Source organism: Artibeus jamaicensis, unplaced genomic scaffold (genome assembly GCF_021234435.1).
Source record: "Artibeus jamaicensis isolate MK-2021 breed Jamaican fruit bat unplaced genomic scaffold, CSHL_Jam_final contig_444, whole genome shotgun sequence".
Taxonomy (NCBI): Eukaryota; Metazoa; Chordata; class Mammalia; order Chiroptera; family Phyllostomidae; genus Artibeus; species Artibeus jamaicensis.
The window spans coordinates 11,178,232-11,194,880 of NW_026521831.1; the positions used below are offsets into that span (position 1 = coordinate 11,178,232).

The 16,649-nt window shown below is 43.5% G+C and overlaps 1 protein-coding gene across 13 annotated transcripts in view; it reads left to right on the forward strand.

The window, feature by feature from the left end:
• Positions 1-16,649, forward strand: part of EML5 (EMAP like 5) — a 122,747-nt gene that overhangs the window by 61,139 nt on the left and 44,959 nt on the right. For 11 of the 13 annotated variants that reach the window (XM_037130187.2, XM_053665966.1, XM_053665964.1 and 8 more), the window contains 4 exons: positions 176-378; positions 1,198-1,309; positions 4,437-4,564; positions 9,374-9,515. In XM_037130187.2, coding sequence (XP_036986082.2) covers positions 176-378; positions 1,198-1,309; positions 4,437-4,564; positions 9,374-9,515 — 585 coding nt within the window. Of the gene's footprint in view, positions 1-175; positions 379-1,197; positions 1,310-4,436; positions 4,565-9,373; positions 9,516-14,487; positions 14,631-14,904; positions 15,054-16,649 lie in introns of those variants that run through there. The other 2 variants (XR_008391778.1, XM_037130196.2) reach the window with 2 other exon arrangements.

Consider the following 16,649-nt stretch of genomic DNA (forward strand, 5'->3'; position numbering starts at 1 on the left):
GCAGCCAGGCAAGGTGTTGGCCAAGTCACTCGTTGTGAAACCGCATTTTTCTCTTTAACTCTTCTCACTGTTACATGTCTTTCTGTTTAAACAACAACAGTAGAAAAGAAGTTGTACTGCTTGTAACTTTATGTCATATGAAAGTGGAACTTTCACAGTGTTTTGTACGGACCAGGGGGAGGACTGATCGGAAGGAAAGGCTCCATAGGCACGCTGGGGAAAAACGACACCATGATGTGTGCTGTGTACGGCTGGACCGAAGAGATGGCCTTTTCCGGAACGTCCACAGGAGACGTGTGCATCTGGAGAGACATCTTCCTCGTCAAAACAGTCAAAGCACACGATGGGCCCGTGTTCAGTATGCATGCGTTGGAAAAAGTAAGTCACCTAGAGCCGATCTGAGTGAACCAATTTGATCATGGAGGGGAGGGCACTTTGAGAAGGGCAGGAGCACTGGCGCTCAGTGCCGCTGAGCCGCTCAGAAATGAGCTCGTCTTCCTGACCTTGTTTATTCTCCTTTCAACCTCCCGAACCCAGAGTGAGATGTCTGCTGCTAAAAAAATAAAAGTTTAGCTTTATATTGGTTAATCACTTTCTACATGTCAAAATTGTTTAAGTGCTTTGTGTGTTATCACTATGTCCTGTGAGGGAGCTACGGATATTACCCTTTTTAAAAGGTGGGATTATGACGCCCGTAGGAGAATATTTGTAACTTGGTTAGAGGTAGTGGAGCTACCTTATGGTTCCAAATTATAAAGTTAAACATTTTTTTAAATTTATTGACTTTAGAGAGAGAGAAAGGGGGAGAGAGAGAGGAATGGATAGAGAGAGAAGCATTGATTTGCTGTTCCACTTATTTATGCATTCATTAGTTTATTCTTTTATGTGCAATGATGGGATCGAACCCACAACCTTGGTGTATTTGGTTGTTGCTCTAACTAACCGAGCTACCCAGCCAGGGTCAAACTGGGTTGAAGTCCTGTCCTAAAAGGAGAGTGTTTAGTGTCACCGTAACTATTTCTACAGATTCCATGTTGATGTTTGAAATATGCAGTGGGTTCTTATACTAATTTCTGTTCACTACAGGCAGTAAATTTTGCCTATAAATGTTCTTTCCCCTAGAATTTTCGATATAAAGAAGCCTATTATTTTTAAAATATCTAGATCTTTATTAACTTGAAACTTTTACTTTTATAGGGATTTGTTACTGGAGGAAAAGATGGTATAGTAGCTCTTTGGGATGACTCCTTTGAAAGATGTCTCAAGACCTATGCTATAAAAAGAGCCTCTTTGGCCCCAGGATCTAAAGGTGATTTGATATTTAATTCACTTTGTAGAAGAAAATATTAATGTCTCATTATTAACACATGTGGTCACTGAGGCGGAACCAATAGAATGTATTTTTTCTTCTTTACCAGACAGGCATCAGAGTTACATGGGAGAAGCTACTTAACTGAATGCTACAATCACTGCTGCCCTTTCAAAATCTATTTTCTGTGATACACATAGTAAAATATTAACCAAGAACAAGTTTAGTAATGTTAATTTTTAAAGGTTTTATTTAGTTTTAGAGAGAGAGGAAGGGAGAGAAACATCCATGTGTGGTTGCCTCTCACACACCCACAACCCAGGCATGAGCCCTGACTGGGGATTGTACGAGCGACCTTTTGGTTTGCAGGTCAGTGCTCAATCCACTGAGCCACACCAGCCAGGGTATAATGTTAATTTTTAACATTTATAGTTTTCAAAAAAAAGTTACCATGTGAGCCTCACATTTATCACCAATCAGGGGTTTGTTTTCAAACCTGGCGTTTTGTTTCACGTTGGTGTTTTATCGACGCTGCCTCTGTAGCCTTTGAGGCCTCTTTCCCTTATCCTTTCCTTCAGCACGTTAAGGCACTGAACTCCCTGACCTCCAGGCCCTTCTGTGTGCTATTTAAATAGTTGTCCTCCCCCCACCCACCCACCCAAACCATAGTTCTGCAGTCGCATTTACCTGTGGCGAACCGCAGTCTGAAAATATTAAATGGAAAATTTCGGAAATGAACAATTCCTAAGTTTTAAAGCACATACTGTTCTGAGTAGCACGATGAAATCCCGTGCAGTCCTACTCTGCCCTGCCCGGAATACGAATCTCCCCTTTGCCCGGTGTACCCAGGCTGTACACGCCCCTCCCCCTTCGTCATTCAGCCTCCGCGGCGATCAGATCCACTGTTGTGCTTTCGCAGCCTTTGTGTTCAAGTAAACCTTATCCTACTAGTAATGGCCCCAGAGAGCGGTGATGCTGGCAATTCAGATACGCCAAAAAGAAGCCATAAAGTGCTTTCTTTGAGTGAAAAGGCGAGAATTTTATACATCTCACATCACAAGAAGAAGGATGAGTACAGTACAGTAAGGTATTTTGAGAGAGACCACATTTACATAACTTTTATTACAGTGTATGGTTATAATTGTTCTATTTTATTATTAGCTATTGTTAACCTCTTATTGTGCCTAATTTATTAATTAAACTTCAATGTGAGTATGTATGTGTAGGAAAGATACAGTACATTTGTTACAGAATGGACCTGTGTGGGGGGAAAATACTGTTACCAAATGGAACTCTCCTCCCCTGGGGGTCCTCTGTACTAGATTTGCCTTGCCTGCCACCCTTAGGAATTGGAGTTATGGCTTCAATGCCAGAGTTTGGTGGAAATGGAAGGAACTATTTATTCAAAAAGTTCTACAGGTTTAGAGTAATGGGAGAACATCACCGTTAAATACTCCAAGTCCCTTAAAACACCCAGAAACACACACAGTCAGTCCTTTCCCTGCCCTTTGCCCAGTCAGGCCAGTCAGGGGTACCATTTCTCAGGAGAAAATAGAAGTCTATGACTCAGGTAGCCCCTGGTCCTTCCCAGTAATCCATGCTCAGCTGGCAGGTCTCCCTCGGTTCCCAGCACCATCAGCTGCGTTGACAGGATCTCTAGTTCTTAATCCAAACCCACATGGCACCTTCCCGTGGCCCACCAGCAAGAGTCCTTTCACTTCTTTCCTTCCCTGAGCATCTCTCCTGCATTCTTCCAAACTGCTAAGAGAGAGCTCTGCATGGATGCTACATTTTGCTTTCCTGCTTCCTAAGCGGTAAAGGGAATCCCCGCTCTGTCCCCCAAACCACGTGGTTCCAACCTTCATGGCTGCCGAGTCTGGGTTTAAATCCTGGCGCCAGTCTTCCTCTGGAACCCCATTTCCAACTCCTCCCACAACTGGCTACTCCTGCCAACACTCCTGTATTTTTCTAGCTTTTCTTGGTTGCCATGGTTAGTCCAGGGAGGCGTGGCCTTGTGGTGTGGAGCGAACCATCTCCAAGCTCTCATGCAGGTGCTGTATAGCCAGGAGGAGCTGCCTCCCACTTATATCCCACTTATGTTATGGTTCAAAGTCACTCCCTTCTCTCTGGCTCAGAGCGAGACCACAGCTACTTAACATATCCCTGAAGCTAGCCAGCAGCTATAGATATGTAAAATAATCATTTTTGCATATTAGATATGAAACTGGCCAATTGTTGATATGCAAAATAACTCTCAATGGCCCTGCTCCAGGTGTTCCATTCCCCAGTCCAGACTTGTGGGGGTAAGGACATCCTATATTTCCTGGATACCCCAAGTTCTGGACCCTGTTACAGACCCCTCCTTGGGGGGGTCTGGATGCACCCCATTACATATAGAGGGCTTGGTGCTCTCCGCAGTTGCAGACATCCACTGGGGGTCATGGAACGCGTACATCCCCTGGGGAGGGGCACAACTGTCCTTTTGCCTAGAATTTTCCCGTTCTTTTCTCTTACCCCCTCCAGTTACCTGACCATATATTTATTTTTCAAATCTCAAACATTATTTCTTCTAGGATGAGTCCTTTCTCCCCCATTCTCCTTCTTAGGAAAGCTTAAAATTCCCTTACTTTGTGCTCTTTTTCAATATGCTTCTCACACAGACAGGGTCCATTTTTCTCATTCCATTCTCTGTGAGGGCAGGAGCTGGCTCTAGCATGCTTACCAGCATGTTTCCAAAGCCTGCCTAGGACAGAGCAGGCACAAATGAATTCATCTTGAATTGAGTTGAATTAAAATGATTAGCCAGAATATTGTACATGCTCTTAGAGGGTCAGGAGGTGGATAAGGAGGTACAAAGATGAGGAGAAGAAACAGTTGTCAGAATGGTGGTAGGGGATCTGGGATTGTAGAGACTCATACAGTTGTAGTATGTAGGTGGTATGTACTTTTGAGATTAGTAAATTGAATGGGGAAAATGTGGTGCATTTATTAGAATACTTAAAATATAGGAGAAAGCAGTCTTGCAGTGTGATTTTCATTACCAAAAAGCATCATTGGCAATATACATATATATACTTGTATTATAGTAACTGCATACCTAGAACAACATCTCCATTTAACATTTCAGGTCTTCTCTTAGAAGATAACCCATCCATACGTGCCATATCATTAGGACATGGTCATATTTTAGTTGGCACAAAGAATGGTGAAATTTTAGAAGTGGATAAAAGTGGTCCAGTAACACTTCTGGTCCAGGTAATTTCAAATATTAATATTCCTTTATTCCCTTTGTATATAAACAGTTGGTTCAGTACATAAGAGCCAAAGTTGATAGTGATGAAAAATGATGTTAAATTAAGTAGGGAACTATTTGTTAATGTTACTATGTACCCCCAAGTTTAAATTTTATTATAGCTAAATGTACAGCTTCAGTGAACATGAACATGTTCAATGAACAAATGAACATGACATCATGTGGATAATAGCCAATATTTTAAGTAATTTTTTATTGCAAAACAAACCAATGGAAAGCAAAATCATTTGTAATTAGTTTAACCACGTCCATTTATTTCATATTTAACTTTATTTCTTTGAAATATATTTTTTGAACCTAAGGCCATTGTTTCTCTATGAAACTCTTCACCTTATTTCATTCTTTCTCAGGTTTCTAACTTAGAAAATTTAAAAGCGAGTGTATGCTAAAACTTTATTGCTGAGAACATCAAAGAAAATACAGGGTGGGCAAAAGTAGGTTTACAGTTGTTCACATGGAAAATAATACAATAATTAATAAATAATAATACCAGAAAAAACTTTCGCGTACTCACAACTGTAAACCTACTTCTGCCTCACCCTGTATATTAATAATAAAAAATCCAGAAATACAAAAATCTCTGTGGTGGAAATATAAAATGAAACAGCAGGGAATGCTGTATTAATTTTTCACATGTAATTTCTTATATGTGTTATGTTTTTCTGAAAAGTAGGGAGGAAAATAAATCAATAGTGTGAAACACACCAAGTGAGGCAGGACCTACCCCAGCGATTTTCAGTCTTTGTCATCTCATGGCACACAAACTAATTGCTAAAACTCGGTGTACCAGATTGCTAAATTGCTAAAATTTGGCCTATCTGACCACAAAAAAAAACGGTGTAATTTTGATTCGTTCACACTGGGTGGCTACTGTGTTGGCTGTTGTCATGTCTTTATTTTACAATCTAAGGGAAAAGAGGTCTCTGGCTGGATAGTCAGGTACCACATGTTTTAAAAACTCCAGTGGCACACCAGTTGAAAATCGCCGATCCACCCTAATGAAAAATTGTCTCATGCAGCTCTATACAGCAACACCAATTTTGGGTTTGCCTTTTACCCTGAAAAAAATTATGTTCTTTCCTAATACAGACTTATTTTTCTCCAACCCCTACTGCACTCCTGTATAGATACTGAGGAGGACACTTGGATGGGAACATTGCACATACTTCAGAGTTCATATAGCATCCGATGTACCAGGGAGAACTTACAAGCAGATAACACATTTTACGTTAAATTAGCCGTCACACTTCCATGTTCTACCCTTCAATCTCAGTCACATAATATTCCTTTGAAGTAAAGAGATGATGGAGTCCTGGTGTTTATCGCCATGTGCAGGATCTCTTGGACAGTATTAGACAAGTCCGCTTTTAAGGAGGGATCCACACACGGCACCATCGAAAATACACAATTTCATGGTTTTAAGATTTTTAAAAGTCAAAAATGACATCCTAATATTGTCATATTTATTAGAGTTTAAGATTTCAAACCTACTCTCCCTTACACATCAGAAAGAAGATAAGAATACCACTTCTCACCATTATCGTCCAGCTGTGTGCTAGGTGCCAGCCAGTTTAGTCAAAACAAAAAGTGTGTTAGAAGCAGTACTGTCAGTATTGCAGAGAGTATAACCCTGTACAGTGACTTTTCAAGAGAATAAACCGAATATGTAGTAGACCTTATTAGGGAGCCCTATCAAGTGAGTAGATGCACAATCACACAATAGTATTTCTGTACATTAGCAAGAATCTGGTAGAAAATGTGACACAAAAGTGGTGCTCATAAAGAAAACTCTACAGTAACCAGGAGTAAATACAGGTAAAAATATGTAAGACCCATGGTAAGGAAAGTGGACAATTTTTCTAAAGGCATAAAAGAATTGAATAAATTATAAATTCGATATGATTATAATCCAAATCCTAATGAGATTTGTTCACAAAATCTAGGAAGTATTTTTAAAATCATCCAGAAGGGAAAAATTTTTAAATAGCCAAGTTTTGGTGAAACTTCACACGCTAGAAATAAAGATAATATAAGACTCTAGTAATTAAAAGTGTGGGAATGCATGTACACACAGCTGTGCATTCATTATTGTACCAAAACTTGTACGGCAGTGTTAGCAGCCGCAGAACTCCATGGATCCGGTTTGGGAAGTCGTGTGTTAGCAGTGTTGGGTCCTCTGATCTGGGGACGTGGGTCTTTCCATCTACTTAGATCTTTAACTGTTTTCAACAGTGTTTTATAATCTGCAGTGTACGTCATAATTATTTCATTAAAAATAACTGAACTTATTAGGTCTAATAGTTTTTTCAGTGGGTTTTGTTTTGTTTAGGATTTTCTGTATACAAGATCATGTCTTCTGCAAATGGAGATGTATCTGCTTCCCCCTTCTAATCTGGATGCCTGTTATTTCTTTTTCTTGTCTAATTACCCTGACTGGACTCTTCATAGAATGTTGAATAGAAGTAGTGAGAGCAGACATCCTTGTTTTATTTCTAATTTTAGAAATAAGTGTTAACTATGGGTTTTTTCATAGATGCCCTTTGTCAGGTTGAGGAATTACACTTTTATTCCTGTTTTGTTGCATGTTTTTCTCAAAAGCACTTGTCAAATACTTTTTCCCTGTCTTTTGAGATTATCATGTGGTTTTGGTTTGATTTTACTCATAATGGTATATTACATTAATTAGTTTTCAGATTTTAAACCAACCTTGCATTCCGGGGATGAATTTCATTTAATTGTTTATAATCCTGTAATGGAATCAGTTTGCTAGTATTTTATTGAGGATTCTAGCATCCATATTTATAAAGGGTACTGGTCTGTAGTTTTCCTGTGATGTCTCTCTGGTATTGGTATCAGGGTAACATTGACTTCATGAAGTGATTTGGGAAGTGCTCTCTCCTCTTTGATGGCCTCTTTCCCAGATCACCACCAGCCATTAAAGCGCAATTGTTTTCAACGTTCTCCTGGAGAATAAGTTGCTCCACAGACTAAACCAATTAAATTCAGCTCCTTAAAAGGAACAGTTCCCCAGGTTAGTGCTTGAGATTTGTTTTGACTTTTTAAGTAGTCTTCTCCCAGTTACCCCTGAGATTTCTCTGCTTCTCTTGGACAAACTAGCTGACTTTCAGGTTAGCCTCTGTGTCCCTGGGGTCTGCCAGTTGCCTCCCAGTTATCTCTCACCACGTCCTTCTTGTTTTTGAGAGCACCTTTGGGCGGGAGCTTTTCCACATTTGTGCAGTAAATGAAGTCAGTTCCTTTGAGAAAGAATTAGGAACTGTTTTATGGCTTGATTCTCCCTCCAGGCAAAATGTCTGATCTGAGGCTGTCAAGTCCTGGGTGAGGACAATGGAGTGCCCTTTCTGAGTGTGCCTTCCTTTAGAAACTCAGTACTTGGTGCGGGGCAGGGAACAGTAACTTCAGGTGTTACTGGGTGGACACTGAGCCCCAATATTGTCAGGGGCTCTGCAGCCAAGGTAGAGCAAACGTTTCAGAACAAGGGTGGGCCAAAGAAGGGGGATCCCACCAAGAATTTAGCATCAGTGTTAGGTACCAGGGCCAGAGGAGAAATGCTGACACTTGCCCCTTCTGGGAAGGGAGCCTCTGACAGCCAGGTGGGGAGGAAGGGGAGTGTCCTGGGCTTCGTCTGGCCATTGTGGGGCTTCCACACTGATGAGTAAGGAGGAGAGAGAAGCGGGTGGGTCTCGGCTCAAACACTACAGACTTTCGCTGTTCTTAATGAGTTCACATTTTCTTGATTAAATGTTTCTTCACTTGTTGTTTCTCCTTGGAACCATTTCCAGAGACTTTAAATGTTTTTAAATGTATATGTTATTTTCACCACACTTAGGGGTGAGGGGGTGGTGCTTACTCTGTCCTGCAGGACGTCCCCCTACATAGCATTCGGTAACCTTCCAGGGCAGCCAGTTTGTTTCCCTTCTCCCCACCCAGTGAATGTGTTCGAGTTCTAAGCTAATTTTAATAGTAGGTTGCTTATATTTTAATTGTGGAGATCAAGTTGTTACAAAGGTGTTTTATGGTGCATTCGGAAAAATAAAAAGTTTCAGTAGATCTACTCGTTATGCATTATTCTGTCATTATCATATATTATCAAAAGTGTTTAGTTTTGTCAACATGAGAAATACCCAGCCTATAAGAATTTTTATACATTTATTTCAGTCAAACTGACAACAATCACTAGGAAGCAAAATCTCAAAGGACTGAGAAAATGCTCCAGAGAATGGCAGTTTTGTACCTTATTTTATACATTACAGTTGAAGGAGGAGGTGTAAGGGGTATCAGGGAGGCCAGAGAAAGCAAAGGGGAGGGAATACTTCTTTTACATAGGTGGGCATAGTGTAGTTAACATTTAACAATGAACGTGATAATAACAGTGAGGGCATTGAGTCTCTTCTCTGGTGTGGTGCTTCCAGGAGTTTGGAAAGAGGGAAATTGATGTTTCAAAGTTACCGTTAACAGGCATGTTATGCAACATGCAAAAAAGACAACAGACGGACTCGGTTGAGGCAAAGACTGACCTTTGCCCGGGGAAAACGGCACCTAGAACATGACTCCCTCCATGAACTGCGTTTAGTTCAGGGAGTTTTATTTTCGGTCTCTGGGTTCATAGGCTGCTGTGCAGTCCTCCCCTGAGCTGGTCAGGTTTCGTGTGTGGCCCCTTTTTCGTTCCCAGTTTTTTTCCTAAATACACATAGCTTTAGGTTAAATTGATCCTAACCATGTTTTCTTTATAGGGACACATGGAAGGAGAGGTGTGGGGTTTGGCCACGCATCCTTATCTGCCCATCTGCGCTACTGTGAGTGATGACAAAACCTTAAGAATATGGGACCTCTCTCCGAGTCATTGTATGTTGGCTGTCCGGAAACTGAAAAAGGGTAAGAGGCTCTCAGACTTGAACTTTAAAACCCTCACAAATGTAGGAAAGCAATAGTCAGTGTATAAAAAAAGACTAAATACTTACTCCATGTCACTTGCTCATGATGCTATATAAGTGGAATCAATGATACCTGCTCTTCACTTTATGGGACTGCCCGTGACCATGCCTCTCCTGAGCCAGTTTAGTGGCTCATGTGGGAAGAAAGAATATAGGAAGAAAACAAAGTTAAGTTTCCTCCCCTTTATGACTGTGGACTGTGTGTAGTTCAGAGTTAGAAACTAAGAAAGAAGGCCTTTACTTAAGAAGGGCAGCAGGGCTGCAGGGAGGAGGATATCCTGGGACGGAACAGAGCTGGGCGCATTGCAGGAGGCAGCTGAGACCAGCCCCCCCGGGCAGAGAGGCAGCGGGTTCAGTGGTTGGAGCGAGGCTGTAGCCGTCTTCCGGGGCTGATGAGGATCCACAGATGGCTTCCCATCTCTTAGTGAGGTGGTAAGAAATGGTAACTTGGGGCTTGGGGATATTGTAGAAGGAGCCCTGGTAGAAAAAGTGGGCATTTGTGACTCAGAAATGTGACAACCAGCAGATGAAGGAAAGGGTTTGTCTGGTGTACTAAGGGCCAGGTCAGAGTTATATAACATGGGTTTGTAATTCAGTCATTTAATTTCTTTTTACTTCCTTCTACTAAGTTACAGGGTCTGTCTCTTCTTCTAGGGTTACTGTTAAATTTTACCATCTACACTTAACTAAAAATCTGACACTAGTCACAATCTCTAAAACTCCAGTCACTGTCCTTCCCCTACCCTCCCTTTTTAAAAAAGTTACTGACGTCCAGCCTTTTCATCCTCTGGTGTTTTGTTTGTTGGCGAAAATTGGAGAGACTTACAAATATTTCAGTGGTTCCATACTTCAGTTGTCAATGTCAAAGGTAAAAGGGATTCCAAACCACAGTCACACCTCTCTGTACACAGAAAAGCATGTCACCAATTATTCTTTTCTTCACAGGGCTGTCGGAAGTCCTGACCAGTCAGATTTGTAACATACATGGTTTTAATATGCATCAGATTTCCTTTTCTTTTTTAGGTGAAGTATAATTGACACATGAGATTAGTTTTGGGTATATGATATAATGGTTTGATATTTGTATATAATGTAAATAAAAGGTCACCGCAGTAATTGTAGTTAACGTCCATCACCATACAGAGCTACAAAAAATGTTTTTATTGTGCTGAGAACTTTTAAGGTGTGTTCATTCAGCGATTTTCAAATATGGAATATAATGTCATTAGCTGTAATCATCATGCTATACATTATACCCCCGTGGCTTATTCTGTAGTTGGAAGTTTGTACCTTTTAGCCGCCTTCACCCATTTTGCCCGCCCTCAAGCCCTCACCTCCGGCAGCTGCCAGTCTCTTCTCTGTGTCTGTGGGCTTTGGGGTTTTGTTGGTTTGTTTCAGATTCCACATTAAGTGAGATGATACGGTGTTTGGCTTTCTCTGTCTCATTTTAGCAAGCACTGTGCCCACAGGGTTCATCCATGTTGTTGCATGGGGCAAGATTTCATTCTTTTTATGGCTATTTAAGTAATGTCGCATTGGCTTAAACATTTTCTTTATCTCTTCATCCACCAGTGGACCTTTAGCTTGTCTCCACTGAACCTGCTGCCAGGCTCTTGGTCGCCTCTCATTCTTCACTTTCGTCACCTCCCAGTAGTTGTTGGCATAACTGATTATTCCTTCCTCTCTGAGCTGCTTCCCTCACTTGGCTCTAGGAACTATGAATACTGGGGTTTTCCCATCTGCTGGCTTCTTTCCTTATTTCCTCTGATGGCTGTGCCTCTTCTTCCAGTCTCTACACACAGAAATGCTCCAGGCATCTGCCCCTGGCTTTCCTTTTACTGTTGCACAGTCACACAGTTTAGGTGATTGTATCAGTCACTGTCCAGCCATAGCACAGAGGCCCTACTAGTCACATGAACCGGGAAAATGTGATAAAGAGATCGTTAACAGGTAAAAGGTGGTTACCTGCTGGAAGAGCTATGGAGCAGGTACCAGCCCTAGTTAGCGGAGGGAGAGTGAACAAAGAACCTGATGGAGATCTGGACCCAGTTGGGAAAGGGCGAGGCTGCCATCGGAACTCTGTGTCCGTGGTGGGGAAACTGCCAGAGGGAGCAGTCCTCGGGAACAGGGAGGGTGCTCGGCGGTGAAGGAAGAGCTTGCTGGAGGGCACGGGCCGGAGCTGGATGGCAGGGCCTCTGCCTAGAAGAAAACCCAACCCAGGCCAAAGGCTGGTGTCTGGGCAGGGCATCTCGCTGGAGCCTGCTAATCGTGGCAGAATCGTTAGGGCCATCACAGTGATGGGAAGAGCTGGAGGCCTCGGTGGGGGCAGCACCGTGGGGAGTGCAGCCAGGCCCCTGCATACCAGTGCCCTGGCTCTCGAAGGAGCAAGGAGAGCCGCTTTCCCTACTGTGGACTTGTAGCGTCTCCCTAGGCCCCTAGACTGGCAAAGCTTAGTATCGGTCACCTGACAGAAGACAGAAGTCTTCTACAAGGCCCAGCGAATGGTAGATTTGGAACAGAGAGACAGTAAGTTAATAACTAGCCCAAATTACCCCTCTCTCTAAGCAGCATCCACGTACATCTTTATACACACATTTGAAGTTCAGTACAGTCACAGAACTGACCTTTCGTTTTTGTTCTACCAAAAATTTCCACCGAATGAGATTCGGCTACCATTGGTACAAGTGAAGAGTTCTCACCCTCTCCCCAAAGAGAGAAGACACCCAGTCCCAACAGTCATTGTATCCATTGCTGACTGTGTTAACTACTCTCAAATTCAGTAACCGTCTTACTAAATATTCTGTTACCGTAAGACTAAACTGGAAAGTTAACTACCAACAAACTTGCGTAAAATATTAGGAGGAAAAGGGAGAGAAAAGTAACCAGTTTATGTATACATACAACAAGCATTTATGTATAGTCCCTGCTTCTAAAGTGGGCATAGGCTGTGGTTGCTGTCTGTGACTTTCTTCCTCTGTCACCCATTCCATGCTTTCTTTGTCCTTAGCCAGAACCTTAGGTGGGTAGGGTTAACGGTAGGGTGACCCAAACCTTCATCACTGGATAATGTGAAATCTCAGTACCTCACTAGGGTTTTTTCTTGCTGCTGTTGTTTTCCATTAAGCTTTATCACAGAACCCAGTGAGTCCCCTGGTTTCCAGATACAGCCCCCTGTGCCTTCATCGTGTAGCAGTAACTCTCTTTCCGCTCTGCAGTCAGGATCGATCGCTCCAGCCGGGAGAGTAACAGCCTCTTTCTTTGCCTGTCGATTCAGCAGCGTAAGTTGCCCAACAGGACCAGATGGCAGTCTCATCTTCCAATTCATTGGGAACATTTTGTCCCCTGGTGAAAGCATTCTCCCTGCTCTTGGGAGCTACAACCAAATTAACAAAGCTCAGCGTTGCCAGGGTGCAAGAACAAATTGTGCAGGCTGGTTGTCAGATGTAACAGAAGAGCCACTCCCACCTCCACCTCTTGGTTTCCAGACCCGGGGTGCTGGCCGTGAGGTAGGCAGCACCCTCACGAAATGGTCTGTTGCTCAAAGCATGTATTGCTTCCTGTAAGATAGAAACCCCAGTATGGAAGGGTGTTGGTTCCCAAATGGTGCCAAAAATTAGTTTTCAGTAAACCATTACATTGTTTTCTTAGCAGCTTCCTCTGAGTTGTGGAGGTATGTGATAAAACCAGTTAATTCTCTGGGCATGGGCCTAATGCTGCCCGATCTTAGCAGTGAAATGAGTTCCTTGATCAGAAGCATGGATGGTGGTGCTAGCAAATGCATATGGGCAGGCGAGAAAAATCCAGAATTCATGTTTCTTCCAGTGAGGTTAAATCTTTGCTCCCTTCATAATGCGCGAGGTCCAGTGTAATCAGCATGCGCCAGGCTGGTCTCCTTGGGATGGGTGCCATGTCAGAGGTTCGGTTGGTCTCTGCTGTTGGCAGACTAGATACTTAGAAGTAGTGGCAGCAAGATCAGCCTTGGTGGGAAGTCCATGTTTTTGAACCCAAGCTTAGCCTCCATCCATCCTTGCCACCGTGGGCCCACTGAGAAGGTGCTAGCTAGCTGGGAAAAGAGGCTGCCTGATATGCAGAAAGCAGATCGTTTTGTCCATCTGAGTACTGAGAGCCTTCTCTGCAGAGGATCCCTTTGTTGAGCATTCTTAGGATGCAAAAATCTCCAGAGCATGTGCCCTTTCTAAGAGGTTCATCCACGCATCCATTTTCCAGATCTCGTTTCCAGTCTTTCACCCGTTCCTTCCAGTCCTCAACGGCTTGGCCAGGTAGTTAACAGTTGTTAATGAATCAGTGTAAATCTGTCCCTCTGGCCATTTCTTACCGTAAAAATGGAAAACCAAATGCACTGCTTGAAGTGCTGCCTACTAGAAGTTTTACCTTTACCACTGCCCTTGAGGGTCACCCCGAGTGGAGCTGTAGTGCTTTTAGATGGGTACAGACATGCTGTGTAAAAACATCTGTAAATATGGCTCAGATTTTTTTCTTCCTCAGTCAACTGGTTGATCATAAGGAGTACCTGTGAGGCCCTAGGTATAGCTTGAGAGAGAGGGGAGGCATTGCGGAGGAAATTACTGTTGAAGGATTCTGAGCCACCCGTACATGCAAATTACTTGTAACTTCCAGGTCTGTCCACGCCTGGTCTTTTATTTGCCATTTCCACATGACACATTGCTGTTGTGCACACCCAACCTGTGGTTAAGTTGGTCACGGAACTTTCAGTGCATAATAGGGGGCTCTGGACACAGTCACCTGATATCCCATAGGTAGGAATTCACCCTCTAACAAGACCTTGTAGCAAACTGGAAGCTGCTTCTCAAAAGGCAAATAGTTATCTGTAAAGAAGGGCATGGATTTTCTCTCAACTCCAAGAGCTCTGCACGTTGATTCTCCTTTGGTAGCTTTCCAGAGGCCGCCTCACAGCATCCCTGTTCACCACAGACACCTTTGAGGATCTTCGGATCTGCTGGGCCATAAGGCCAAGCTTGCCTTTTCTTGTTCTGGTCCCCACTCAAGTCTGGGAGCCTTGGAAGTCACTTGATAGGTGGGTAGAAGCAGCTCATTGGGATGTGTTATATGTTGCTTTCAAAAAGGCCTGCCAAGCATTTGGCTCCTTTTGTGTGTGGTAGGTGATGGGTGGTGCAACACCTTGGCTTTCACCTTGGAGGGGATATCTTGACATACTCCAGATGATTGGATCCATGGAAATTTCACTGAGACGGCAGGTCCCTGAATTTCTGTGGGGATTATCTGCCACTCTCTTGATTTACTTACGTCTTACTAAGGCATCTAAAGTACTGTTGCTTCCTGCCCTCCAGATCCATTCAACATAATGTCATCAATGTAGTGGACCATTGAGATGTTTTGTGGAATGTCAAGACGATCAGGATCTCTGTGGACTGTGTTATGGCAAAGAACAGGAGAGTTGAAATAGCCCTGAGGCAAGGCTTGAAGGTGTCAAAGATACAAGCCAGGTAAAAGCAAACTGCTTCTGGTGGTCCCTCCAAGTTGGTGTGGAGGGAAAGCACTAACCAGGGTGATGGCTGCACACAAAATGCTAGGGGCCATGTTCATTTGTTCCAGTGAAGGTCTGGAAGAGCAGTCAGTCAGAGTCACTGCCTGAGCACGTTCATTATTCACAGTTATCATCTAAAGTCCACCTGATTTCAGCACAGACCCAACAGGCAGGTGTTAATGATGGTGTGACAGGTATTCCCGCTCCTGCTCATTTTTATAGTTCTCAGTCTTGCAGTTTTGCTTCTGGTTTATTGTCTCGGTAGAGAGATGGATTTCCAGAGTTTTCACTTAGTTTTTCCTGTATTAATGACCTTAATCCATGGGTCACAGAGCCAGTTGCCAAGCATATCTATCCAAATTCAGGCATCGGGTGGGGTCTGCAGACGCTTGGGTCCCCCGTGATCAGAATTGGGCTAACACATCTGCCACAGGACCACCGTGAGGCCCCACCTCCATGGTGTACGACAGCAGCATTTTGCATTTTCCAGAATTGGTGTCAATTCAGAGCTCGTACGTGGTCATTCCTGAAAGTCTGGATATTTCCTTTTCTTAGTCACAGTCATTCTAATAAGTGGCCAGGGATGCTTAGAAGAAACTTTATGTACTTGTGGCAGTACTGCACGGTTCTTCCTCAGTGTGACCTGGCCTTCCCTTTAACCGAGGGGCTCCAAGTGTATGAGTTGGCTCAGGTCTGAGAAGTGGTTGAGAATCCGACTCTCCATTGTGGAGATTTGAGCCAGGGGTCTTTGCTACCTGGTGTGCAGTTGTTCCTATTATATAGATCTAACACTAATCTAGTAGCCTGTTCATCTGTTTCATTTCTGGAGACATCATGATAAATTAGCCACCAACACAGATCCTCACAGGCCAGAACGTTCTGATTATTAGTTCACCCACCTCGTCTTTCCTTAAGTGGTTGAGTGATACTTCTTGGCCTCTGCTTCTCCAGGATTATCCTGGTTGAGTCAGGGAGCCCCTGTTAATGGTGACACCCCCCCATTCCCGACCTGCATAGGAGCTCAGTCACAGAGCTTTTCAAGGGTGCAGAGGCTGCCCTCAGTGAGTGTACTTCTCCGTGTTTTGTGACGGGACTCTCTTCTAGGTGTTTTGAGGGGATGTAGGTTGCACGTGAAAAAAATCTGCTTTAACATTCTGACCTCCCTAATAAGCTTGTGGAGTCCTTCCTGTATATCAATCAGGTGTCAGCCCATGGTGAGATCCAGCACACCCCTGATTTTGTAAGTAAAGTTTAACTGAAGCACAGCCATGCTCATTCATTTACGTATCGCCCAGGTCTGCTTTCACACGACTGTAGCAGAGCCAAGTAGTTGTGACAGAGACCATAGGGGGCACAAAGCTGAAAACATTTGCTGTCTGGTCCTTCATGGAGAGGTTCCCCAACCTCTGCCCGACAGCGTGCTGGGGTTGGATCCAAGCTGAGGTTGCGTCCACACTGGGGGACGCAACAGGGCAGCGGTGGTGATGGTTCCTCAGACGGTTAGTCCTCCCTTTGCCAAGGCGCCTGCTTCAGAGAGTCAGTCTTCTC